The 27,310-nt window shown below is 41.9% G+C and overlaps 1 protein-coding gene across 1 annotated transcript in view; it reads left to right on the top strand.

Moving 5' to 3' along the window:
• Nucleotides 1–13,653: 13,653 nt before the first annotated feature.
• Nucleotides 13,654–27,310, top strand: part of lrba (LPS-responsive vesicle trafficking, beach and anchor containing) — a 1,007,923-nt gene continuing 994,266 nt past the window's right edge. Inside the window, exon 1 of the mRNA XM_068041130.1 lies at nt 13,654–14,418. Within this exon, the coding sequence (XP_067897231.1) occupies nt 14,146–14,418 (273 nt within the window). The 5' untranslated portion in view covers nt 13,654–14,145. The remainder of the gene's footprint in view (nt 14,419–27,310) is intronic.

Genomic DNA, 27,310 nt, shown 5'->3' on the forward strand with positions numbered 1-27,310 from the left:
GCCCTAACTTGTCCCCTTCAAGGGAACATACCTTGACGGTGCCCAAACTATCTCTTCTTTGAAGGTAGCCCATTGTTCATCGACTGGTTTTCCTGCCAGCTTTTGACTCCAATTTATTCACCCCAGCTCCATTCTTAACCTATTGAAGTTGGCCTTCCCCCAATTAATTATTCTTAACCTGGATTGCTCTTTGTCCTTTGCCATAGTCAGCCTAAACCTTATGAGACAATGATCACTGTCCCCTAAATGCTCTCCTACTGATACTTGATCCACTTGGCCCACCTCATTCCCAAGAACCAGATCTAGCAGTGCCTCCTTTCTCGTTGGACTAGCAACATACTGTTGTAGAAAATTTTCCTGAACACACTCTAGGAACTCTTGCCTTCACTGCCCTTTACACTACTATTATCCCAGTCTATGTTTGGATAATTAAAGTTCCCCATTATAACTACCCTATAATTTTTGCACGTCTCTTTAATTTCCTTGCAAATTTGTTCCTTCACGGCCTTCCCACTAGCTGGTGGCCTATAGACAACACCAAGCAATGTAACTGCACCTTTTTTGTTCCTTAGCTCTAGTCAAATTGATTCTGTCCTCAACCCCTCTGGGACATCCTTTTTCTCCAGCACTGCAATGCTCTTCTTAATCAATACCACCACCTTTCCCCCTTTTTCCCTTTCCTATCTTTCCTGAACACCTTGTATCCAAGAACATTTAACACCCAGTCCTACCCTTCTTTGAGCCAGGTCTCTGTTATAGCCGCAACATGGCAATCTGTGCCTGTACCTCACCAGTTTTATTAACCACTCTCCGTGCATTCACATACATGCACATTAACCCTGATTCAGACTTTATTACTTTCTCCCTTACTCTGACCTCACCTAATAACTTACTATTCCCTACTCTTGTGCTATCTCCCCCAGTATTCTGTGCACCTTGGTATTCCTCTCTGATACTTGCTCCTGGTTCCTACACCCCTGACAAGTTACCAGTTTTACTTCCCTCCAATCTGAGTTCCCGCTCAGGTTCCCATCCCCCTGACATTTTAGTTTAAACCCTCCCCAAGAGCACTAGCAAACCTCCCTGCAAGGATATTCGTCCCAGTCCTGCTAAGATGCAACCCATCCATCTTGTACAGGTCTCACCTGCCCCAGAACTGGTCCCAATGTCTCAGAAATCTGATGCCCTCCCTCCTATACCAGTTCTCCAACTATTTGTTCAATTGCTTAATTTTCCTATTCCTATGCTCACTTGCATGTGGGACTGGGAGTAATCCTGAGATTAATGCTTTCGAGGTCCTGCTTTTTAATCTCCTTCCTAGCTCTCTAAAATATGCTTTAAGGACCTCATCCCCCTCTTACCTATGTCATTGGTACCAATGTGGACCAAGACCTCTGGCTGTTCACCCTCCCCAAGAAAAATGTCCTGTAGCTGCTCTGTGACATCCTTGACCCTGGCACCAGGGAGCCAACACATCATCCTGGAGTCACGTTTACTGCCACAGAAACGCCTGTCTGTTCCCCTAACTAACGGATCTCCTATCACTATTGCTCTTCCACTCTTCTTCCTCCCCTCCTGTACAGCTGAGCCACCTGTGGTGCCACAAACTTGGCTCTGACTGCACTTCTCTGAGGAACCATCACCCTCACCAGTATCAAAAATGGAAAACTGATTAGCGAGTGAGATCATATCACGGGATTCCTGCACTACCAGCCTGGTTCTATTAGACTGCCTGGCAGTCACCTGGCTTACCCTATTTGCCTGCATGCTCCTAACCTGCGATGTGACCACCTCTCTAAACATGCTATCCATGTAGTCCTCTGCCTTGCGGATGCACAACAGTGACTCCAGCCGTCACTCGAGTTCCGAAACCAGTGACACTTCCTGCAGATGTGTTTGTGTAGGACATATGGTGTGTCCATGACTTCCCACAGTCCACAGGCTGTACATTCCATTTGGCAGAGCTGCCCTGCTATACCTTAACTTAATAGACTATTTATTATAAGTAGAATAGCTTACCAGTTACTCACCAACCAGCTCTTTCCACTGCACGGAAGTAAGAACCAAATACTGGAGGATTAAAAAAGTATTAAAAAAAGTAGAAAAAAGGAGCACCTCCTCCCCCTTTCACCGAACTCACTGCTCACCAAACTCGAATCTCCCCAATCAGCTTGCAATCTGCACACCATTTGCAGGCTGCACCCAGACCTGTATTTTTACTTTTTGAAGCTGAAACTGCAGCAACCAGATTTGATTGGTTAGCTACTTAACTAATCAGCTCCTCTGCGGTAGAACCTGTTAATCCCAGCCTAAGACTGTAAGAAACTAACTTTACTTTCTTAACCCTACTTTACTTTCTTAACCCTACTTTATCTAGAGGGTAAATCCCAGTTAAATGCTAACTGCAGACCAGATTTTTATAAAGATAACAACATTTAAAATCCCCACTCACCAAACTCGAATCTCCACACTCAGCTTGCAATCTGCACACATCCTCCTCAATCACTACAAATGTTGCCTCCACATTCTGATCTCCAGTTCTCTCAATCTCAATGAAACATCCAAAAGTTTGAAGTGGGGTTTTAGATGTGCAAGGATAAAGCTTTTTGGCACATTTTCAAGATGTGCACTTGATTCTCTTTGACTTCAGTTCCTCCCACAGTGCTCTGCTGATGACATTACTGTCACTGCCTGAAAATACAATAACGCTCACTTCAACACACCCAACAATCACTGGAACTTTCTCATGGTTGCTTCCATGGACAGAAAACGTGTACGCACAATTGCTATTAGTTTCCTCACTCTGCACTTTCTTCAAATTGTCTCGGTTGTACTACTTCCATCTCTCTTTCCTCTGCATGGTTTTCCAGACTTCCCACTCTGTTGAACTTTGCTTCTGCAATCTTGGCAAAATGGTCTCTGTCTGCACATTTTTTGCATATATTTTCCTTGGCAGGGCAGCAATCATCTCTTCCATATTGCCCCAAGTTGCCACGTCTGAAACACTCCTTAGACTTTTGCTGTTTACTTTTGTGTACCTGGATTCCATTGTGTCACTCAACTACCTTCAGATTTTGTCATGCCGATGGCGAAAATGGGACCAAGTTTCATGCTGTGAACTTGTCCATCCACAGCTTCCAATGCAGCTGCTCTCTTCAAATTGTCATCCAACGTTAAGTCACCTCCTCTTTCCAGCAGTCTATGCCTCAACTTATCCGACTTACAATGTTGGACAACCTGATCGATTATCTGGTTATTCAGATCTGTCGTGACATAATTGCATCCATCGAAGCCTGCCTCAAACAAGTCACAAATTGGGCTACTGTTTCTTTCTCATTTGATGGAAAACATGCCTTTCGAATGTGGCATTTGGCATCACTACATCATGGTCCTTCAAAGTTTTCACTGCACATTCATAAACCGCCTTTTCCCCCATGTCAGGCAACATCTTGAAAGTGTCCATCACCCAAGGACCCCCATAGAGCAGCAATAAGGCCAGTCACTGTGCTTTCTGCACCTCTGTCGCCCCGTCCAAAAACAAACCACGACTGTCAGCATACGCTTCAAACTCCTCCAGCCATGCTTTCTATTTCACATTGACAGAACTGGCACCACCCATTGGATCAAAAAACAGCTCAATTCCCAGAACTGCAGACAGATCAGCTCCAGCAAATGCCACGACACAATCCTTAATATCTCCGAATGTGCCTCTGTATTGATTGTCTTTATAACCTTGTTACCAATGTCACATTTCAGGCTGAAGAATCACACTAGAAGTCACAGATTTAACTTTAACAAAGATTTAACAAACTTTATTAAACACTTCTGTTCACTATAGGAGCATTGCCTATCTGACCTTACAACAACCCCCAAGTTTCACTTCCAAGTATTTTATAGTTTCTAATACTCAAGCCTACACATACAATCATGACAGTAAAAAGTCAGGAGGGAGTTACCCTCAACATTGACTCTGGACCTCATGAAGTTTCATGGCATCAGGTTAAACATGGGCAAGTAAACCCCCTGCTGATTACCACCTACTGTTCTCCTCAGCTGAGCACTCGGAAGATGCACTGAGGGTAGCAAGGGCACAGAATGTATTCTGGGTGGGGAACCTCAATGTCTATCACCAAGAGTGGCTTGCTAGCACGACTACGGAGTCCAGACTGGGCCTGTGGCAGATGTTGAACCAACACGAGTGAAAAACCTATTGTCCTCACCAATCTACCTGCCGCAGATGAATCTATTCGTGACAGAATTGGTAGAAGTGACCACTGCACAGTCATTGAGGAGTTGAAGTCTCGTCCTCAAACTGAGGACATACTCCATTGTGTTGTGTGGTACCACTGACATGCTAAATGAGATAGATTCAGAACAGAACTAGCAGATCATGAGGTGGTTTGGGCCATCAGCAGCAGCAGAATTGTACTCCACCACAATCTGTAACCTCATAGCCAGGCATATTGTTCACTACTATTACCATCAAACCTGGGGAATAACACTGGTTCAATGAGGAATGTAGAAGAGCATGGCAGGAGTAGCACCAGGCATACTTAAAAATGAGGTGCCAAGCTACAATACAGGATTACACACACGCTCAAAAACAGAAGCAGCATGCTACAGACATAGCTAGGCGATCCCACACCATCAGATCAGATCAAACCTCTGCAGTCTAGCCACATCGAGTTGAGAATACTTGTGGACAATTAAAAACTAATGGGGGGAGGAGGATTCATGAACAGCCCCATCTTTAACGATGGCAGAGCCTAGCATGTGAGCACATAAAACAAGGCAGAAGGGTTTGCAACCATCTTCAGCCAGAAGTGCCAAGCGAATGATCCATCTTGGCCTCCTCCTGTGATTGCCCCCGTCAGAGATCATGACCTCAGCCAATTTGATTAAGTCTACAAGACATCAAGAAATGGCTGAGCAGACTGGATATAGCAAAGGCTATGGGCCCCGTGAGCATCCCAGCTTCAGTGAATATTTGTGTTCCAGAACTAGCTGTACCTCTAGCCAAGCTGTTCCAGTACAGCTACAACACTGGCATCCACTTGACAAAGTAGAAATTTTCCCAGGAATGTCCTGTTCCCAAAATGCAGGATACAGTCTATTCAGTCTGCTCCATCAGTCTACTTTCAACCACCAGCAAAGTGATGGAAGGTGTCCTCGACAGTGCCATGAAGCAGCACTTACTCACCAATAATCTGCTCACTGATGCTCAGTTTGGGTTTCACCAGGACCACTCAGCTCCAGACCTCATTACAGCTTTGGTCCAAACATGGACAAAAGAGTTGATTCTTGAGGTGAGGTGAGAGTGACTGCCCTAGACGTCAAGGCAGCATTTGACCAAGTGTTGCATTAAGGATCCCTAGCAAAATTGAAGTCCATGGGAATCAGGGAGAAAGCTCCCCTCCGGCTGGAGTCATACCTAGTACGAAAGATGGTTGTGGTTGTTCAAGGCCAATCATCTCAGCCCCAGGACAGCTGGGGACACCTGGAGGAATTCCTCAGGGCAGTATCCTAGGCTCAACCACCGTCAGCTGCTTCGTCAATGATCTGTCTTCCATTATAAGGTCAGAAGTGGGGATGTTCATAGATGATTGCAGTGTTCCATCCGTGACTGCTCAGATAATGAAGCTGTCCATGCCTGCATGCAGCAAGACATGGACAACATTCAGGTTTGGACTGATAAGGGACAAGTAACATTCATGCCACAGAAGTGCTAGGCAATGACCATCTCCAACAAGGGAAAATCTAACCATCTCCCCTTGATGTTCAACGGCATTACCATCGCCAAATCCCTGACCATCAGCATCCTGAGGGCCATCATTGACCAGAAACTTAACTGGACCAGCCATATAAATACTGTGACTACAAGAGCAGGTCAGAGACTGGGCATTCTGTGGCGAGTGACTCAGCTCATGACTCCCAACAATATTTCCATCATCTAGAAGCCACAAGTCAGGAGTGTGATGGAATATTCTCCACTTGCCTGGCTGAGTACAGCTCCTGCAACACACAAGATGCTCGACACCATCCAGGACAAAGCAGCCAGATTGATTGGAACCCCATCTACCATCGTAAACATTCACTCCCTCCCCCACTTGTGCACCATTGCTGCAGTGTAAACCATCTACAAGCTGAACTCAGCATCTCACCATGCTTCTTCAACAGAATCTTCCAAACCTGTGACCTCTACTGACTATAAGGTCAAAGGCAGCAGGCACATGGGAACACCACAATTTCTCCTCCAATTCAAACACCATCCCGATTTGGAAATATATTGCCATTCCTTCATCATTGCTGGGTTAAAATCCTGAGGCTCTCCACCTAACAGCATCTAGGGAGTACCCACAGCACGTGGACTGCAGCAGTTCCAGGAGCAGCTCACCACCATCTCCTCAAGGCATTAAGGGATGGGCTATAAATGATGGTCTTGCCAGAAATGCCCATAGCTCATGAATGAATAAAAGTAAATGTATCTCTAACTCTTATTCTTGTACTTCATGTATTTATTTATAAAAACAAAAAATGCTTTTGGTCTTTTTATGGTTTTGACTGTTACGGCCAGGTGAAGGGGGGTCTCAGGCTCCCCTTTCGCCCCTTTTTTGGTTTGACTGCAACAGGGTTTTTCCTTTTTTAACACAGTACTTGAACTTACCACCTCACTGAGCGCTTGCTCTTGTTCTTCTAATGTAATTGCAAAAGAACCAATCAGACGGGTATTCTTGAGTTTAAACAAGAAAGATGTAAGTTGATTACTCTTAACACTCTAACCCGGTTAAAATACTAAAAATACACTACACATTCATGCACATATTCACACGAGAGTCACACACACACACAAATAGACTAAAGAGGGAAAACAGATTTGGTAGTTGGATTAAAGTCCAGAATAAATGGAATTTAAATACAGTTGAGTCGATTATTAATAATAATAATAAATTGTATTCCTTAAGTCCTTGCTGGGCCATGTGCACGATGGTGGGCTTGTTTTGCTCAGGGATCCTGAAGGCAGAAGAGGGAATTGAGTCTCATCCCCTGGTTGCTGGCTGTGGCGGTTTGTCATCGTGAGAGTGTTCCCAGTCACAACCAGATCGTCTCTTGATTCTTTCTGGGGAGAGAGAGAGAGAGAGACAGAGACAGATTCAGAGACAGAGACAGAGATGCTTCATTGATGGCTTTTCAGTTACTCCTTTCTGCCTACTGTGACAAAGCTTACAGTCTCTCCGGAGCTGTGCAGGCAGTCACATGTCGCTATCAAGCTCCTTTTTTGTTTTAATGAGGTTTTTTCTGGAATCTTCTCTGAGATTCAAGGTGCTACACCTCAAGCTGTCCAGTCATACTTGAAGGGGTTGGCTCTTTCAAAGTCAATGGGTGTGGATGGCTTTGACGACCGTGTTGATAAGGCCATTCTGGGTAATTTAATCACTGAGAGCACTCCATTTTTCTGGTGAGGCTGGATGAGACTGGCCATCTCCAATCTGATCTTTTGGTGTTTCAAATGTAAGTTGCAGTGGCCATCTTGGCTGCCAGTTTTTTTTATAAAAGTTACTTGTAGGATTTCCATTAAAAAGGTTTCAACCAATGAAATTTCCCCTTTTGACAGGTAGAGTTTTCATGACAACTACCATAAAGACCCTTGGGTCACCTGGTTCATCCACATGTTTCAGTATTTTTCCATTCTTTGGTTTTCCTGCCAGAATGTATTACAGGACCTGCTCCACATTAAATTAACTCTCCCACCTGGCTACCACTGGTGCTAACCAATATTTCCCCCCATTGTGCTTGCATGCATATGTCCACCTGGGGCATTTTACACTCCTCCTTGCCATTTGCCTATCCTCCTACTTTTGTGTCAGCAGCAAATTTCAATATCACGCTCCTTATATCCATGTCTAAATCATCTGTGCATACAAAGAACAACAACGGAGCCAGCACTGGCTCTATGATACACCACTTTCTTCCCCTCTTCAGTCTGAGCAACATTCACTAATGCTAACTTTTGGTTTCCTGTCTGCTGCTACATTGTCTTGTATACCATCCAACTGTATTTTTGCAACTAGCCTCCTATAAGACACATTACTGAATGTCTTCTGAAAATCTACTGCTTTCAATTTATCTATCAGTCACCTCCTCAAAAATTTAGCACATTTGTCAAATACAACTTGATTTAGTAAATCTACACTGTCCTTGATTATCCCATGAATTTCTAACTGCTTGTCAATTTGATCTTGAATTGAATATTTTACTCGCTTATGCACTACTGACCTTAGACTAACATTAAGTATATAGTTACTGAGTTTACCCAGCACTTCGTGAACAGAGTTGTTACAATGGCTACTTTACTGGCACAATTGACATATGCAAGGAGAATTGAAAAATTGTGGCCAACGACGCTGCTATTGTCTCTCTGTCTACCTTCAACAACCTATGGCGCATGTCATTAGGGCCAGTGACTTATTACCCTTCAGTTCTGCTAATTATGTTTTTATGAATCTGTTTTCTACAGTTGTCTCTGATCATTGATCCACATTTTCCTTTAATATACGACAGTCTTGCCTCAATTTATTTTTCCTGATCTCAGGATGTAGGCAATGGTGGTAAGACCACATTTATTTCCCACCTGCAATTACCCTAAGAATGTTGTCATGCAACCCTTGTGGTGACAGCACTCCCACACTGGCATTATGTAGAGAATTTCAGGATATTGGCCCAGTGAAAATGAAGAAAGAACTTCTATTTGTATAGCACCTTTCATATCCTTATAATATCCCAAAGCACTTCACAGCCAATGATGTACTTTTGAAGTGCAGTCACTGTTCTAACGTAGGCAAATGCAGCCTGTCATTTGTGCACAGCAATATCCCACAAACAGCAATTAAATAAATAACCTGAAAATGTATTTTAGTGGTGTTGGATGTTGGGAGAGCTCCTTTTCCAATAGTGTCACAGAATGTAACATACACCTGAGACAGTAGATGGGGCCTTGTTTTAAAAACATCCAAAATATTTCAATTATGACAGGGAAGCACTCCCTCATTGCTGCACTGAAATGTTAGCCAGATTATGTACTCAAGTCTCTAGAATGGGGCTTGAACCCATGATCTTCTGACTCAGAGAAGAAGGGCTGACACTGACTCAAGATCAACACCTTGCTATCTTTTGATTTGGTGATGATGAAAGTAAGAACAACTTGCATTCATATGGTGCCTTTCATTACCTCAGAATGTCCCAAGGTGCCTTATAGCCAATTAATTACTTTTGACATGTACTCATTGTTGTAATGTAGGAAATGTGGCAGCCAATTTGCACACAGCAAGATCCCACTAAGTGATGAAATAAATGACCAGCTCATTGGTTTTAGTGATGTTGGTTGAGGAATAAATATTGGCCAGGACATCGGAGAGAACTCCTCTGCTTTTCTTAGAAATAATGCCATGGGATCTTTTTCCTGAGAGGGCAGATGGGACCTTGTTTTAACATCTGATCTTAAAGATGCCACCTGCAACAGTGCAGTACTCCCTTAGTACTTCATTACTGCAAAATGCTTTGGGATGTCCTATGGTTGTGAAAGGTGCTATATCAATACAAGTCATTTTTTCTTTCAGTATACTGCACAGTGTCAGCCTAGATGATATGCCCAAGCCTCTGGACTGGAACTTGAACCTAAAAAGGTATATGTCCAGGAAATACTCAGCAGCTCTGGCAGCATCTGTGGAGAGAGAAACAGAGTTAATGTTTCAAGTATTGACCTGTGTTCTGATGAAAGGTCACAGACCTGAAACGTTAACTCTGTTTCTCTCTCCACGCATGACCTGCTGAGTATTTCCAGCAGTTTCTGTTTTTATTGCAGATTTCCAGCATCTGCAATATTTTCCATTTATATTAAGGAATATGTCTATATCAGAATGGTGTGCAACTTGGAGAGAAACTTGCCACTGGAAGTCTCATCCACCTGTATTAGCTCCAGATTCAACTTTCTGGCCTACCAGCCTCTATAAAATTCAGTTCACCTAAAACTCTGTTGCCCCTTTCTGCTAAGGTCATCAACTCTTTCTCTCTCCACAGATGCTGCCAGACCTGCTGAATATTTCCATCACTTTCTGTTTTTATTACTGCTGATCATCTCGGTTCTTGCTGATTCACATTGGCTCCCAATCCCTCAAATTTGTGTTTAAGTCCCTCAAAAGCCTCACCTGCCCCCAACCTCTTACCTATTTTAGCCCTACAGCCCACCTCTGATGAATGACCCACATCTGAAACATTAAAACAGAATTACAGAATTGTTACAATGCAGAAGGAGGCCATTTGGCCCATTGTGTCCGCACCAGCTCTTTGAAAGAGCAACTTACTTAGTGCCATTCCTCCGCCTTCTCCCTGTAACCTTGCACATTCTTCCTTCTCATATAACAGTCTAATTCCCTTTTGAATGCTTCAATTGAACTTGCTTCCACCATATTCTCGGGCACTGCACTCCAGAACTTAACCGCTTGCTGCGTGAAAAAGTTTTTCCTCATGTCACTTTTGCTTCTCCTACCAATTACTTTAAATCTGTGCCCTCTTGTTCTTGATCCTTTCAGGATCCCAGCAACTATACATTCCTTCAAGGCACAAAAACCCCAAAAGTAAAGGCAGTCAACCGTGAATAACAAAGGAAGTTAAGAATTGTATAAGATTAAAAGAAAAGGCCTATAAAGTTGCCAGAAATAGTAATAAACCTAAAGATTGTGAGGAGTTTAGAATACACCAAAGGAGGACCAAGAAACTGATGAAGAAAGAGAGAATAGAATATGAATGTAAGCGAGCAAAAAATATAAAAAAGGATTGTAAAAGCTTCTATAGGTACGTAAAAAGGAAACGTTGGCTAAGACAAATGTGGGGCCATTACAGGCAGAGTGAGGAGAATTTATAATGGGGAATAGAGAAATGGCAGAGAAACTAAAGGATTACTTTGTGTCTGTCTTCACTGAGGAAAATACAAGAAATTTCCCAGAATTACAGATCGAAGGGATTAGGGGAATGAGGAATTGAAGGAAATTAGTATTAGTAAAAATGTTGTATTGGAGAAATTAATGGGGCTGAAGGTTGCTAGGTCCCCAGAACCTGATATTCTACATCCCAGAGGGTTGAAAGAGGTAGCTATGGAGATAGTAGATACATTGGTGATCATCTTTCAAAATTCTCTAGATTCTGGAGCAGTTCCTGCAGATTGAAAGGTCGCAAATGTCACCCCACTATTTAAGGAGGGAGGGAGAGAGAAAACAGGGAATTACAGACCTGTTAGCCTTAAATCAGTCATTGGGAAAATGCTAGAATCTATTCTAAAGGATGTGTTAAATGGACATTTGGATAATAATGATCTGATTGGGTATAGTCAAACCTGGATTTATGAATGGGAAATCATGTTTGACGAACCTGTTGGAGTTTTTTTGAGGATGCTACAAACAGAATTGATAAAGGGAAGTCGGTGGACGTGGTATACTTGGATTTTCAAAAGGTCTTTGATAAAGTCCCCCACAGAAGGTTGGTTAGCAAAATTAAAGCACATGGGATAGGAGGCAATATACTAGCATGGATTTAGGATTGATTAACAGGCAGAAAACAGAGAGAAGGAATAGACGGGTCATTCTCACGTTGGCAGACTGACTAGTGGGGTACCACTGGGATCAGTGCTTGGGCCCCAGCTGTTCACAATATATATCAATGATTGGATGTGGGGACCAAATGTAGTATTTCCAAGTTCGCAGATGACACAAAACTAGATGGGAATGTGTGTTGTGAGGAAGGTGCAAAGCAGCTTCAAGGGGATTTGGAAAGACTTAGTGAGTGGACGAGAACGTCGCAGATGGAATATAATGTAGAAAAATGTGAGGTTACCCACTTTGATAGGTGGAACAGATGTGCAGAGTATTTCTTAAATGGTAAGAGATTAGAAAGTGTAGATGTATAAGGGGACCTGGGTGTCCTCGTCAATAAGGCACTGAAAGCTAACATGCAGGTGTAGCAAGCAATTAAGAAGGCTAATGATATGTTAGCCTTTATTGCAAGAAGATTTGAGTTCAGGAGTAGTGAAGTCTTGCTTCAATTGTATAGAACCTTGGTTAGACTGCACCTGGATTGCAGTTTTGGTCCCCTTACCTTAGAAAGGACATTATTGCCATAGAGGAAGTGCAACGAAGTTTCACCAGACTTGTTCCCGGCATGGCGGGACTGTCCTATGAAGAGAGATTGGGGAAACTGGGACTGTATTCTCTAGATTTTTGAAGAATGAGAGGGGATCTCATTAAAACCTACAAAATACTTAAAGGGACAGACAGGGTAGATGCAGGTAAGATGTTTCCCCTGGTTGGGGAGTCTAGAACCAGGGGACACAATTTCAAATTAAGGGGGAAGCCACTTAGAACAGAGATGAGGAGAAACCTCTTTACTCAGAGGGTTGTGAATCTTTGAAATTCTCTACCCCAGAGGGCTGTGGAAGCTCAGTCACTGAGTATGTTTAAAGCAGAAATTGACAGAAATCTAAATCCAAATGACATAAAGGGATATGAGGATAGTGTGGGAAAAAGGCATTCGAGTAGATGATCAGCAAAGATCATATTGAATGGTGGAACAGGCTCGATGGGCTGAATGGCCGACTCCTGCTCCTATGTCCCTTTCACTAGTGGGAACAGTTTCTCCCTCTCTACTTTGTTCAGACCCCTCATGATTTTGAATACCTCCATCAAATCACCTCTCAGATTTCTCTTCTCCAAGGAAAACGGTCCTAACTTCTCTATCGTCATAACTGAAGTTCCTCATCCCTGGAACCATTCTCGTGAATCTTTTCTGCATTCTTTCCATTGCCCTCAGATCTTTCTTAGAGTGTGGTGCCCAGAACTGGACGCAATACTGCAGCTGAGGCCGAACTAGTGTCTTATATAAATTCAACATAATTTCCTTGCTTTTGTACTCTATGCCCCTATTAATAAAGCCCAGGATACAGTATGCTTTATTAACTGCTTTCTCAACCTGTCCCACCACATTCAATGACACATAATGCACATATACACCCTGCTCCTACAGCCCCTTTAGAATTGTACTCATTATTCTATATTGTCTCTCCATGTTCTTCCTACCAAAATGAATCAATTCACATTTCTCTGCATTGAACTTCATTTGCCCATTCTACCAACTTGTCTACGTCCTTTTGAAGTTCTACACGATCCTCCTCACAGTTCACAATGCTTTTGAGTTTTGTATCATCTGCAAACTTTGAAATTGTGTTCTATACACCAAGTTCTAGGTCATTAATGTAGATCAGGAAAAGCAAGAGTTCCAACACTGACCCCTGGGAAACTCCACTACAAACCTTCTACCAGCCCAAAAACGTCCATTAACACTCTTTTATCTTTACAGATGCTGACAGACCTAATGTTTACCAGCGTTTTGTGTTTTGACTTCACACTTCCAGGAGTTGCACTGACTTCTTTTTAAAAGACTGCTTATTTAATTACTATCTACGAAACGAAAACTCCAGTAAATTCACACCATTTGAAAACATACCGGCTGAGCAAGTCTGCCAAAGCAGAAGATGGCGCTGCCGTTGATTTACAGCAAATCTACAGAACTACTACGATCCGTGAGCGCCCCCTTCTCCCTGTGTCTGTCTCTCCCATTCACTCGTCCAGCTCTCCTCTGTCCTTGCATTCTTTTAACTCCCCCACCCAACAAACGAATCCATCTTTACCTGTTGTCACACCTGGGCGTAGTGCCGGCTAATCCCTGTTGGGGGTACATGCGCAGTAGCCCTCCCTCCCGCGCAAAGGCCCAACGGGCGCATAGTCGGAAGCTGGAGCTCGCTGCTTTGACGCTGTCATGGCGGCGCGAAGCTGAGAGGAACGAGGAAAAGAATCCATTCGTTAGTCCGCGAGACTCCTTCCGTTCTGTAAGAGGAACGAACTCGGCTCTGCACGAGCTACGAATTCGCCAGTTAAAGAGCCAGAGAGAGCAGCAGGTCTCTCCGGCTGGAGTAGGCTCAGTGTAGTCAGCCGACCCGAGCTTGCGTCCTTTACTGTGCTTGTGTCTAGATTCTAGTTTAAGTTGTCTGCCGGTGGCTGTTTTCTGTCATCTTCTATCCCCTCCTTCCCCGGATAAATCGCCATGTCGAACGGGGACGGAAACCCGCACCTCGCGGACTCTGGGGGAAGCCGACCTGCACCTGTACGGGCTCCAGGGGAGCAAACAGCGGACAAGGGACATGATTCTCTGCCCTCCAGCACCACCAAAACCTCGCCGGCTGGTGATGCAGCGTCCCTGGGCCTCAACCCACCTGTACCTATTCGAGGGATCCGGATGAAATTTGCTGTACTGACAAGTCTTTTGCAAGCCGGTGAAGTGACCAATCGTGACATCGTGGAAACCATATTTAACCTGGTAAGAGAGCGACCCTGATAACCCCAATTCCTCATTCACACTAATCCATCACACTTGCAACACACTCATTTTATATCAAATTTGAAACGCGCGATTCTGAGGAGTTTTATTTTGCTTAATTGGTTTGTAATCACTTAAAAAAATACTCGAGATTGAAAGTTTGACGGAGATAGAGACTAACGTTGTCACCTGCTTACTGCACAGCGCACCGAGGTGGGGAAACTTGCAGCATTTCCTGTTCTGATTGAGTTTACATGAGTTACATTTTTCATGTATGAAGGGTTTACCCGCGGCCTAATTTGTGAGCACCTGGTGCTGGCTGGTTTGTCAGAATTGCAGACGCGGAAGTGAAATTACAAACGTGACCACAGTATCAGACTTGAGTATTACGACATCAGGTAACATTGGGGTGGGCGCTGCGAAAGTGTATCATCACTGATGGATCCAGTCTGAAGGGGGAGATGCTTTTTATATATCTTTAATATTTAGTACTGTACTGTAGGTTACCTATGCAACAAAACCCGTGCTTTTGTAATAAATTATGCAGCATAGTTGCATGTTTCAGTCACTTAAAAGTTATTTTCTAGTACCACAGTAATTTTGTTTTCCAGTGTTGTGGTAAACTCGATTTAGCACAATAATTACTCAGCAAGCACTGATGAAAAATAAGAATTTTTTTTTGGGTGAATATAGTTGGGTGAGTTAGTTACAATAAAATAGAATCCTAATTAATGTGGCTAAGATCTCCCTAGTGCATTTTTAGGCATATTGGTTAATGCCGCTGATACAGAAGGCCATAGGTTTGAATTTGGATCAAGGGCATTCATTTAACAAAAGGAAACTGAAGTGGTGCAGTTTCCATTTTGTTAATTACAAGACTAGTTATAGTAAGCAATATTGGATTTTGAAGTACAGTATATACAATTTTAATTGGAAACTAAAAACTGCATACTAAATTTATTGCATTATTTAATAACATTTTACATTGAAGTCTACAATGGGGATAATTCAATAGGAATTAATTGTTGCTTGTAATGTGACAGTTTAGAAAAATGCACAAATGATTAGAGTCATAGAGAGATACAGCACCAAAACAGGCCCTTTGAGTGCATGCCGACCATTAACCAACCATTTATACTAATCCTACATTAATCCCATTTTCAGTCTCGCATCCCCACCTTCCCTCAATTCTCCTACCACTTACCTACACGAGGGGCAATTTTTACAATGGCCAATTTACCTATTAACCCGCAAGTCTTTGGCATATGGGAGAAAACTGGAGCACCTGGAGGAAACCCACGCGGTCACGGTGAGAACTTGCAAACTCCGCACAGGCAGTACCCAGAACCGAACTGGGGTTGCTGGAGCTGTGACGGTGCTAACCACTGCGCCACTGTACCTCCCTATTTTATGCATATCTTCACTATAAACCTTAATGTATCAGTCAGTGCAATATATAGAAACCACATTTTGTCAGATAGTTGAATGTCTTAAGTGAACCCCAGTATTTTTTTTATTCTTTCATTCGATGTGGGCATTGCTGGCAAGGTCAGCATTTTTTGCCCATTCTTATTTGCCCTAGACAACTGAGTAGCTTGCTAGGCCATTTCAGAGGGCAGTTAAGAGTCAACCACATTGCTGTGCGCATGGAGTCACGTGTAGGCCAGACCAGCTAAGGACGGCATATTTTCTTCCCTCAAGGGCATTAGTGAACCAGATGGGTTTTTACAACAGTTGATAGTTTCATGGCACTATTACTGAGACTAGCTTTCAGTTCAAGATTATTAATTAATTGAACTTAAATTCCACCAGCTGCCATGATGGAAGTACTAGTTCAGTGACATTACCTCTACGCCACCATTTCCCCTTGAATCTATTGTGACTGCAGATACGGTTCACTGTAACTGGAATTATAGTTTTGCACATTAGCAAACAGTCAAAAAAATCTGTCTTACTAAAGCATATTCAAACAAATCAAGTTTGATCTTATCCAAAATTCTTTGAACTATCTCAATTTTGCAAACCGTGGATCAGAAATATATTTGGATTGTATCTTCACAATGCAGAGAGACAAAAGCAGCTTCTGTTGAAGCATCATACAACTGATTTATGGAACCATCGTTCATTGGGATCCATGCTGTCGTCAGGATGTTTGTGATGTGCATTCTCATTTTATGATGTGTTGTGCTGCTCAGCATGATGCTTAGGAATCATTGTAGCTGCTTCCCAACAGTGAGGCTCAAATCTGTGCCAGTCAGTTGTTCAGTGACCACCTAGTGGTTATCATTCTAGAGCCTTGAGCACAAAAATCTAGGCTGACAGTCCAGTGTTGGTATCAAGGGAGTGCTGCACTGTCAGTCTTTCGGATGAGCTGTTAAACCAAGGCCCCATCTACCCTTGCAGGTGGATGTAAAGATTCTATGGCGTTATTTTGAAGTGGCGCAGGGGAATTCTCCCTGGTGTCCTGGCCATTATTTATTTATCTCTCAATCAACATCACAAACAGATTATCTGGTCATTATCATATTGCTGCTTATGCGAGCTTACTGTTACAAAATCGACTACACTTCAAAATTATTTTATTGGCTGAGGTTCTGAAAGGCACTATATAAATGCAAGTCCTTTTTCCCCCCTTTTCATTCTGGGGGTTTAATGGGGTCTCTGAGGTAGGACTGTAAGCCTGATGGAAGTTCAGAACCAAACTAATGCTCTGTGGCAGACAAGGTATTCCAATATCTGAGCCAAACACATCTCTGCCAAACAGATCTACAGCACTGTTGATTGACTAATCAGATTGTTTCATCACTGAAAAAGCAGTGGAACGCTTACCAGTATTGGTCGGTTGCATGTGATTGGTTGGTTAAACTCCAGCTATATAATGAGTTAGCCCTGCATGTGCTTGTGGTGTGCCTGTGGTTTGGCTTTTCCAACCTGCGTGTAAGTACAATTGACTTGGGCAAATGGGGTTTGTCCCTTTGGACTGTGTGCATTCTATATTGGGTGAGGGACTGCATCATATATTTGTTGTGATTTTATCTGTATGACTTTATGTACTATGAGACAGTGGCCTGGATTTTGTGGTCAGTGGTGAAGAAACTGCCCAGTGAGCCATTGGTGCCTATTGTTTGTTTTGCTGTCATCTGTCCACAGACCTTTCATGGGCTTTTGAGCAGCAACGTAGTCACTTAGAGTCTGATACAGTGTGGCATCGTCTACAGGGAATCTGGGGCCTTTTTGAATAAGGCAGCAACAGCATGTCTTTTCATCCAGTCAGATTGAAGAAGCCTTATTGAAGTATGCAGAGACTGAACCAGGAAGTGCAAGTTTGACTGAAATTTTCTATGTACAATCATGTACGGAAAGCAAAATAAAGGGAAAGAAATATGGGATTAAAAGAAAGGAGAGACACTAAAAAAAAAAAATACTTTTTAAAGTTTCTAACAGTTTAATTCTGAAGGAATGAGACTCTATACTTGTAAAAGTAAATGTTCAGTACTTCTAAAAGTAAATTTTCAGTGTTACAGGGGTTGTTTGGCAATAATTAAGACATGCTGTTTTAAAAAAAAAAATTCACATACACTTGAATGGGCAAACGCTAACTTTCTGGTGTCTTTAGTGGGTAACTAACTGCCCTAACATCATGCCCTTCATGTGTTTGAATGCTGAAACTCTCCGTGAGTTACAGGTATAATGAAGCATGTAGGAGCAGGGCACCACACAATTTCCTGATTTCCACATTCAACTGCGCATATGCAGATGCTGCAAGTTTCTTTCTGATTTACTCCTTAATGACAGTGAGTGTTAATAGCCTCAGTGTTATTCCTACTGCAAAATCTGGATCAGTATGTATGTGGAAAATCGTCATAATTCACCGGTCAAATCTACAATATGCTTATTCTGTCTATCTGAGACAGTTTTAATATCTTTCATGGTAAAGTTTGTCATAAAATAAAACAAGTGCAGCAATGAAAATACAGAAACAAACTGAAAAGTTATAAAAATGAGAATTTTAAAAGATTGGTATAATAAAAGCAAAATACTGCAGATGCTAGAAATCTGAAATAAAAACAAAGTGCTGCAAATACTCAGGTCTGGCAGCATCTGTGGAGAGAAAAGCAGAGTTAACATTTCAGGTTTGTGACCTTTCATCAACTGGCAAAGGTTAGAAATGTAATAGGTTTTAAGCAAGTAAAGCGGAAGTGGGAGTCCTACTCGGGGCCCCTCCCCCAACATTCTTTCCAGTCATTGATGACTGTATTGGTGTCGTTTCCTACTCTTGCCCCAAACTGGAAAATTTAATCAACTTTGCTTCTAACTTCCACCCTTCTCTTACCTTCACATGATTCATCTCCGACACTTCCCTTCCCTGACTTCTCTGTCTCCATCTTTGGGGATAGACTGTCCACTAATATTCATTATATGCCCACCGACTCCCACAGCTACCTCGAATACACTTCCTCACACCCTGCTTCCTGTAAGGACTCCATTCCATTCTCCCAGTATCTCTGTCTCCGATGCATCTGTTCTGATGATGCAACCTTCCACAAAAGCGCCACTACCCAATGCACCTATGCACCTTCCCCTGTCAGCATTCCGAAGGGATTGTTCCCTCAGAAGGTTGGTCCACTCCTCCATTACCCCTGACACCTCATCCCCTTCCCATGGCACCTTCCCATGCAGTCGTAGGGGGTGTAATACCTGCCCTTTTACCTCCACTCTCCTCACTGTCCAAGGCCCCAAACACTTCTTTCAGATGAAGCAGTGATTTACTTGTACTTCCAATTTAGTATACTGTATTCACTGCTCACAATGCAGTCTCCTCTACATTGGGGAGACCAAACGCAGATTGGGTGACTGCGTTGCAGAACACCTCTGATCAGTCCGCAAGCATGACCGCGAGCTTCCGGTTGCTTGCAATTTCAACGCACCCTCCTGCTCTCATGCCCACATGTCTGTGATTGGCCTGCTGCAGTGTTCCAGTGAACATCAACAGAAGCTTGAGGAACAGCAACTCATTTTCTGATTAGGCACTCTACAGCCTTCCAGACTGAACATTGAGCTCAATAATTTCAGAGCGTGACTGGCTCCCTTTTTATTTTATTTAATTTATTTTTTTAACCATATGCCTGCCTTAAACTCAGTTTTTCATGTTTGCGCGTTTGGCAAAGGCTATTCATTATTCTGTCATTGACACTCTGTCTGCACTAATGCTTATCTTTCGCCGCACCCTAAGCACACTGTCTTTGTCTTTTTCCCATGACCTCCTCATCAGTTAATCTCTCCGGCCCTCTGTCCTATCACACACCTTCCCTTTTGTTCTCTTCCTCCACCCCTGCTTTACTTGCTTAAAACTTATTACATTTCTAACCTTTGCCAGTTCTGATGAAAGGTACTGACCTGAAACGTTAACTCTGCTTCTGTCTCCACAGATGCTGCCAGACCTGCTGAGTATTTCGAGCACTTTCTGTTTTTATATTAAACGATTGGTACATTGCCAACAAAATGGAGGATAAGTCACATGACTCATACCTCCTCCTGCACTTTAATCCATATACATTGTCTACTAAGTCTGTAAACCAGTCAATCCCGTCTGCGTGGAAATAAGACAGATAATCACACATGGATGTGAGCTATATTCAAATAAATCAAGACACAGGCCTTCTGTAGAGTTTTTGTCTCCAATTAATCTTCACTACAATAGAGTGTGAACAGCTCTCCTATCTTCAAAATGGGGCCATCAACAGGCAGTTGTGCAGCCCAGCTAGAGCTGAAACCTAAAGTCACATGAGCAAAACTAACACTTGTAAGTTCACCTTAAAAGGTAATAGTTTTGAGGAACAAAGGATGTCTTGCCAGTACAGAACTTCAGTCATCAAGATCAGTCGCGTCTTTCCTCAGTCACACGATAAACATCTGAAGCCATCTTGAATTCCAGAGAGTGAGATCGATCAGTTTCAGCCAACACAGTTGAACCCTGCTGAGACAAGTTGGAAGCCAGCTACACAGAGTGCCTTTGTAAAAACTACTCTTCTACCTGTGAGAATGAAACTAAGCTGTCATCACTCTCTTCAAACTGAAGTGGACTGTCAGAAGGCTGCAACAGCACAGCAATTACAAGATTAGCAGCAACCAGGCCTGAAAGTGTAAAATTCACCTTCTGAGAGAATTGCATGAGTTGTCCATGAAACAGACCTTTTCACCTTTACCCTTTGCCTTCTCTTGAGAGTGCATGTGAGTGTGAATACATGCGTGAGTGGTGCTGCGAACATTTTGGGGAATGAATGTTTAATAAATAGTTCTTTTTAAAACCTACAAGAAAACCTGTCACTGTTTATTTGACAAGTACAACACTGGTTGAAACGCTAGTAACACAAAAACACTGTTAGCGGTCAGTTGGGTGGTGAACAGTGGAAACCAGTCACGCCATCACCCACATGTCCAGAACACTGTGCATACGTAGACTGTTGTTTATGGTTTCCGGGACAGACCATTTCCTGATTTGCTAACTGCTACCATCTGCCACTTGCAACAGACAAATCTGTATTTTTATTTTACTTCTGTCTTAATGTTTGTGCATATATTTAAAATTATTGAATTGAATATATTGGGTGCATAATCAACACTTGGACTTAATGTATGAGCTAATAATTTAGAGCTGTGATTGTGTCCAAACTGATGGAAAATGTCAGGCTGTAATGATTCCCCTTTCATATGAATGCTTGAATACATTTGTAGTAAAACATTGTTATTTTCACTTTATAAAGCAAACTGTTACTGCTGATTTCCGTAGTGGCTTCCAGAGAACAATTACAAAAAATGCCCTCGATGAAGGCAGTATTTGTAATTGTAAGTTCAACACCTTGACTCGCAATAAAACCTTGCCAGTAGTGATCAGTGGTTTGTCTTGTACTTGGAACTATTCAATCTTGTAAGGCTAGAAGTTGAAATTTCTTGTGGTTAAGGAGGTAGGGGATCTCTACTCAGCATTGACTACCTTTGCTTTATTAGCAGTACAAATTGGGCACATCAGTGAATTATAGAGGAATGGTTAACAATGAAAAAACTTTAATTTTTCAGTTTTCTGCATTTTTATTTTTAAAATACACCAATTATTTGCTCAGTACGTATTTACAGTCTTGATTTATTCTTGAAAGATGATAGATTCTCGTTGCTCTGTGACTGAGGACTTCACTGAAAAAGTAACTGGAGATACCAGAGGACATAAAGCTGAAGTTTTGGTAGGAGGGAGAGAGGAACCCTCCAAGTAGCTTACAACTACCTGGAAACCCTCAAATATTGAGGCTTCCAGTTGCCATGATGCTTCTGCAGCTGTTGTTTTTGCACAACATCCTCACCTTCACCTTTGCCCTTCTCCCTAGCAAAACCTTTATTGTCTCCTTTCCCAGTCGTTCACACAAAACCCCGCTGTATGCTTCAAGTCCAACAGTCATAGACTGGAGTACATCTGGCTCACAACTTAGTTTCTCATCTGTCACCAAGTCTCGACCACATCGATCTCTCATCTGCCATACTGTTATCTGCTAAAACCACCACCACTCTGGAATCATCCTGGTGAACAAAGATAGCCCTCCACTATCAACTGTCTCCTTATACATCTGGTCCCTCCACCTTTTACCTCTAAAGATGTGAGACAAATTTATTGGTTTCTTTGCCACTAAGATGGAGACCTTCATGTTCAACAGTCTCTGCTGTTTTTTCCTGCCTCTCTTTTTCCCTAACCTACCAAGCCAAACCTCATCCGTGGCCCTCCTATTCTAGCCTTGAACCTTTGTCTCCCTGCCTCATATTCCTCTCCCAACATCTTTGGACCCCTTTCTCCTCACCCTTTGCTGCACCCAACCCCCCACCACAAACTTCATATCTTCACCACTGACTCCATCCACCTCCCTAGTCACAGGTTGAACTAGACTGTTAGCAGCCTTGGCATTCTTTTTGAACTGTGTGCCTGAACCCATATCTCCTCCTTAACAAAGACTGCTTTCTAATTCTTTAACATCTCTGGCCTTTGCCCTCTTACTGTAACCCATTTGCTGCTGAACTTCTCAGATATGCAAGTAACAGTTTATCACCCCCACCATGTCCACGTTGTTTCTGTGTTACCTTTGATCGTCTGTAGCTTGTTGCTTGAAGTATTGGTTCTTTAGCTACGCTTAGGATGTATTTTATTCCTTTTCAGAAAATTTCTAGGAGTTGTTTTTGTTGGAGCTTGGTGATTGGTGGGGGTGGGGTTGCTGGGTGGGTGGGAGCTTTATTGATTGAGAAAAAAAGTAGATCACAGAATATATTGGGTTGTTAATCTACTGAGAGGAATAGGTCCTTGCTGAAACCATAGTAATGAAGCAGTAAAATTGTAAGTTTTTCAGTTGACTTATATTCATGTTTTTATTTTTGGATCCTCCACTTGAAAATCTGGAGCTATACATCATAAAGGATTTGCTTCCAGATCTTTCAGTTTTGCTTTTAACCTGATTATAGGAGATATGCGTGAGAATCCAGGTTTTTTTTAAACAACTAATAAAAAGAAAAGCCTTTCCTCTGGTTTCTGTGGTACTGCTGAAAATACGAATTGAAGTCTTTTTTTTCCCAGGGAAGAGTCAAAATCATGAAACTGCATAGTCCAGCTGAACAAGACCATGCTGTGGTGATGTAAACCTATTTTATGTTGGAGAAGTATTCTGTAGCTGTTGTCATGTTCCTGTAGTTTTTTTTCGGGAAGATGTGGCTTGCCTTTAAGACTTGCAAAGGATCAGTACTGCTTTACGAACCAGCAAGCCTCAGGAGTTATAGGAAGGTGCATTTTCATTGCCTTGGAGACAGCGATGCTAAGGGCGCTTTCTTGTTACCATAGATACAGCCACTGGGAGTGAGTGTTAAGCAATAGATTTGTTGCAATTCAATTTTGAATTGGCTTTTTAGTTGAAGACAATTTGTTCTAACAGAACACGGACAGAGGACACATAGACGGCTGTGGCGACAGCACCTGAAAAAAGAGCTCTCAACCATTTAAACTGAAGGAAGAGAAATTTAGTCTGTTTAATTATTATCTCTCAAAATTCTAAAATAGTCAAGTCAAAACAGAGATCTCTGGTAATTTAAACTGAAGGAAGGGAAGTTAGACTGTGACAATCTTTTATCCCTCAAAAAACTCAAGTCAGATTGATTCTATTGAAAGTGTTCGCAAGTCGTTAATTGTTGAAATTCGCTGGAGAAGGAAAGCACGTACTGTTAGACTACGGACTGTTCTACTGTGTAAGAACCTTTTTTCTGACATCGGACGACTGTGAGGACTGTAAATTTGCAACGACTCTAATTTTTTTCTACTTTAAATGTTTATATCTTCGTGTTTAAGAATTTAGTTCTTCTAATTAGAGTTAATTTGTTGATTTAAAGACATCTGGTTTGGTTATCTCATTCGGGAGTTAATAGATGTTACAATTTGGCTGGGTCTTTAATTTGGAAAGTTTTAAATGATTTGTGGAGCGACAGGATTGAATTATCAGTGCATTTCTCCCACCGCAATCAGAATCGTATATTTTGATTGGGGGCTTTGAGTGGAGCGGTTGGTTGTAACACTGTAGCCTTGTGACATCTTGATATTATGGAGTATACTTGTTCATACAACTAAGAATTAGTAAGAATTCTCTTACATGCAAAAGGAAACCATGCTTTCTTGAATAATATGCACATTTTATTGTAAATGTCCTACTTCCTGCAACACTTCCCTGTCGTGACTGCTTCGAATTGTTGGAAGTTACATATAACAATATACTTCCAGGTTTCCCAGCTCCTCACTTGCATCCACAAAGTATGTGAAACTGCGCAGCACACCTATAGAGCTACCTGCCTGAAGTTAAAAATTTCATTTTTAAAAATATCTCATCAAAAACCTGACATGGCTTCTTTTATACTAGATTAAATGCTTTTTGTGATCCTGCTGAAAACCTCTGCTATGGGATCATCCTGCTTACCATGAGCAAATTTCAGAGGGATAGATAGACAGAGTCAGAAGAGGAAGTGATGAGAAACAAAAGAGGAAGGGGGTGGAGAGAAAGAAACAAAGATGTGGGGGTGGGGAAAGAGAGGTGGGAGGGATGCCAAATGAACGGTAGTGAGAAACAAGTTGGAGGAAAGATGAGGGAACCAAATGTGGGCAGAGATGATAGCTGGTGATGGCGCAAAGGGAAGAGAGGAGCAGAAAGGAATGAGGGTGAGGAAAAACAGACAAGAACAAAGGAATGGAGTGATGTTCATGAGGGAGAAGCTGAACCAAAGATGACAGATTCAAAAGAGGTAGCAGTTGATGGATAGGGATTGAGATAAATATAAGAACATAAGATAAGGCCAGTAGTAGGCCATGCAGCCTCTTGAGCCTGATCCGTCATTCAATTAAATCATGGCTGAACGTCTACATCAACTTCACTTTCTTGCACTTCCCATAATTCTGATTCCTTTAGTGCCCAAAAATCTACTGATATCAGTCTTGAATATACTCAGCGACTGAGCATCACAGATTTCTAGGGTAGAGAATTCCAAAGGTTCATAACACTGGGAAAAAACATTCTCATCTCTATCTTATCCTGTGACTGTGTCGCCTGGTTCTGGACTCTCCTAGTTAGGGGGAATAGCCCCCTCAGAATTTTATGTTTCAATGAGATGAAATAAATTGAGAAAACTGGCATAGATTGAGAAGGAAGAAAATAGGATCATGAAGGGGAAGATGATAGCATTGTATAATACAAATTTTGGGAAAGTAGTGGAAAATAGAGTAATAGCGTTGAAAAGGAAGAGAAGTAGAGAATAATGCAATGAATAGATATTTTGTGTGTGAACAGAGCAAAAGATGGTATCAGAAGCGGGTGTAGTGAAGAGGATAAACTGGGTGAGAAGTAGAAGCAATAGACCGGGTGAAAGAGGCAAAAGAGAAGGAAATAAGGTTGTTACAGAATAATGGATAAAGTTGTGGTATTCAATCTGAAAACCCTGGCAAAAATCACAGAATACCATTTCTTAATTAAATTGTACTCACTGAAAATCAGAGGCTGTGATATCTTCCACATGCATAAACATCCCGACACTCCTAACAGCATATCCTTCAAGTCACCATATGTGTAACATCATGGGAAATAAGTTTGCATACAATTTGTTAAAAAGCATATCAAAGCCATGAGGTTTATCCAGAAATGAAAACACACAGTTGTCTATTATTCTGTCTCTCCTCCAACTTTTTTCTCATTACCTTCCCCTCCTGCCCTGCACCCCCTCCCCGCCGCCCCCCCTTGATGGCTTAACCTCATCTCTTCCTCCAATTGTTATACTTGGAGCCTCTGTTAGTCCAGTTTTATCAATTGTTATCTGTAGTAGACTAGATCAGATCGTTACCACTCTGAATGACAGTACTCTAATTATCTGGGAAATTTGCAGAAGAAATTGCAATGGACCATGTGAGGGAGCTAAATGAGCATGTACTGTTGAAATAAGATTGTAGAAACATTCCTGATTAATGATTGTATCGTATTAATTTATCTGGGATGTGTCATTGACTTCAGTGACTCCTCAAGATAGTTTCCTCTGTCACACAAAAATATTTGAAAACATCGACAGAAATCTGGAGACCTCATTTTAGATGTAGGCTTTCTTTTTCATAGAAAAAGAACTATGCTTCAATATAATAAATGAAATTCTCCTCTGCACACAACAGTTTGCATTTTATATGGAACAGGACTAAGTGGTTGTTCATCGGGTTTAGTTGTGCTTTTCAAAGTGATGTCTGGAGGGACTGGTAGATGCAGTATATTGCTTCAGAAACATTTAAGCCCAATGTCTTAAACGGTTACTATTACTGCATATAATAGTGACCATTAAATACATAATATTTAGTGAATGAACATAACTAGGTTTTTCAGTACATTGTGTTGTGCTCAGGGTTCTACTTAATGAAGGATATTGAAAAAGACAGCTGTGAACTAAAATTTCATACTTGAGTGATTTTCTTTGCATTAAGCGCAAAATGTAGTGTTTGAAGCTGAGGATTTTTGGAAGTGTACAATTTTTTTTTGGCATTGTATACTTCAGTTACCTGATTAAAATTGATAACTACATAGTTTTTTCTCGTTATTTACATGAATTTTTATATGGTCATCAAGTGAGACTACAGAGAATAAGAACATTTTTGGTGCTCTGTATGCCTTGTCAACATTGAAAATTCCCAAATCAATCACTTTTAAAAAAAAAAACTTTTTTCTAAGTTGATAGGTTAGATATTTTTTCCCTCACAAGGACACAACCATAGAATAATCTGACACTCAAATTTCATTTTGTACTCAACAACAACAACTTGCGTTGATATAGCACAATTAACATGGAAAAGCTGTCTTCGGGCTCTTGGAAGTGTAATCAGACTAAAATGGATGTTGAGACAAAGGAGGAGATATTAAGAGTGTTGGTTTAAAAGTGTGGTTATTGAGGTGGGTTTTAAGGAGCAGGATGAGGTTTTGGAATTGAATTCTAGTGTGCGTTTAGACCTATTGAAGGCATGGCTGCCAATGGTGGCGTTAAGATGGAGGGTATGAGGGAGCAGATGTAGAAGAGGCCAGAGTCACAGGAATAGAGAATTCTGGGGAGTGTTTGTCGGCCTGGAAGAAGTTAGAGATGGGGAGGGGCACGGTCAAGGAGGGATTTAATAGAAGAGTAAGAATTTTTAATTTGAGGCATATGGGTGGCGGGGGAGATGTGTCTCTCCCTAGTCACTCTACTGGACTTTCAAACTCCCAATTCCTACCCTTTATCGTTTCCATTTATTACAACACTATTGCAGCTTTCCATCTGCTCAACTCTTCACTTATGTATTTTCTGTGTCCAGTGGGCACGACAG

The sequence above is a fragment of the Heterodontus francisci genome, chromosome 1 (assembly GCF_036365525.1).
Source record: "Heterodontus francisci isolate sHetFra1 chromosome 1, sHetFra1.hap1, whole genome shotgun sequence".
Classification (NCBI taxonomy): Eukaryota; Metazoa; Chordata; class Chondrichthyes; order Heterodontiformes; family Heterodontidae; genus Heterodontus; species Heterodontus francisci.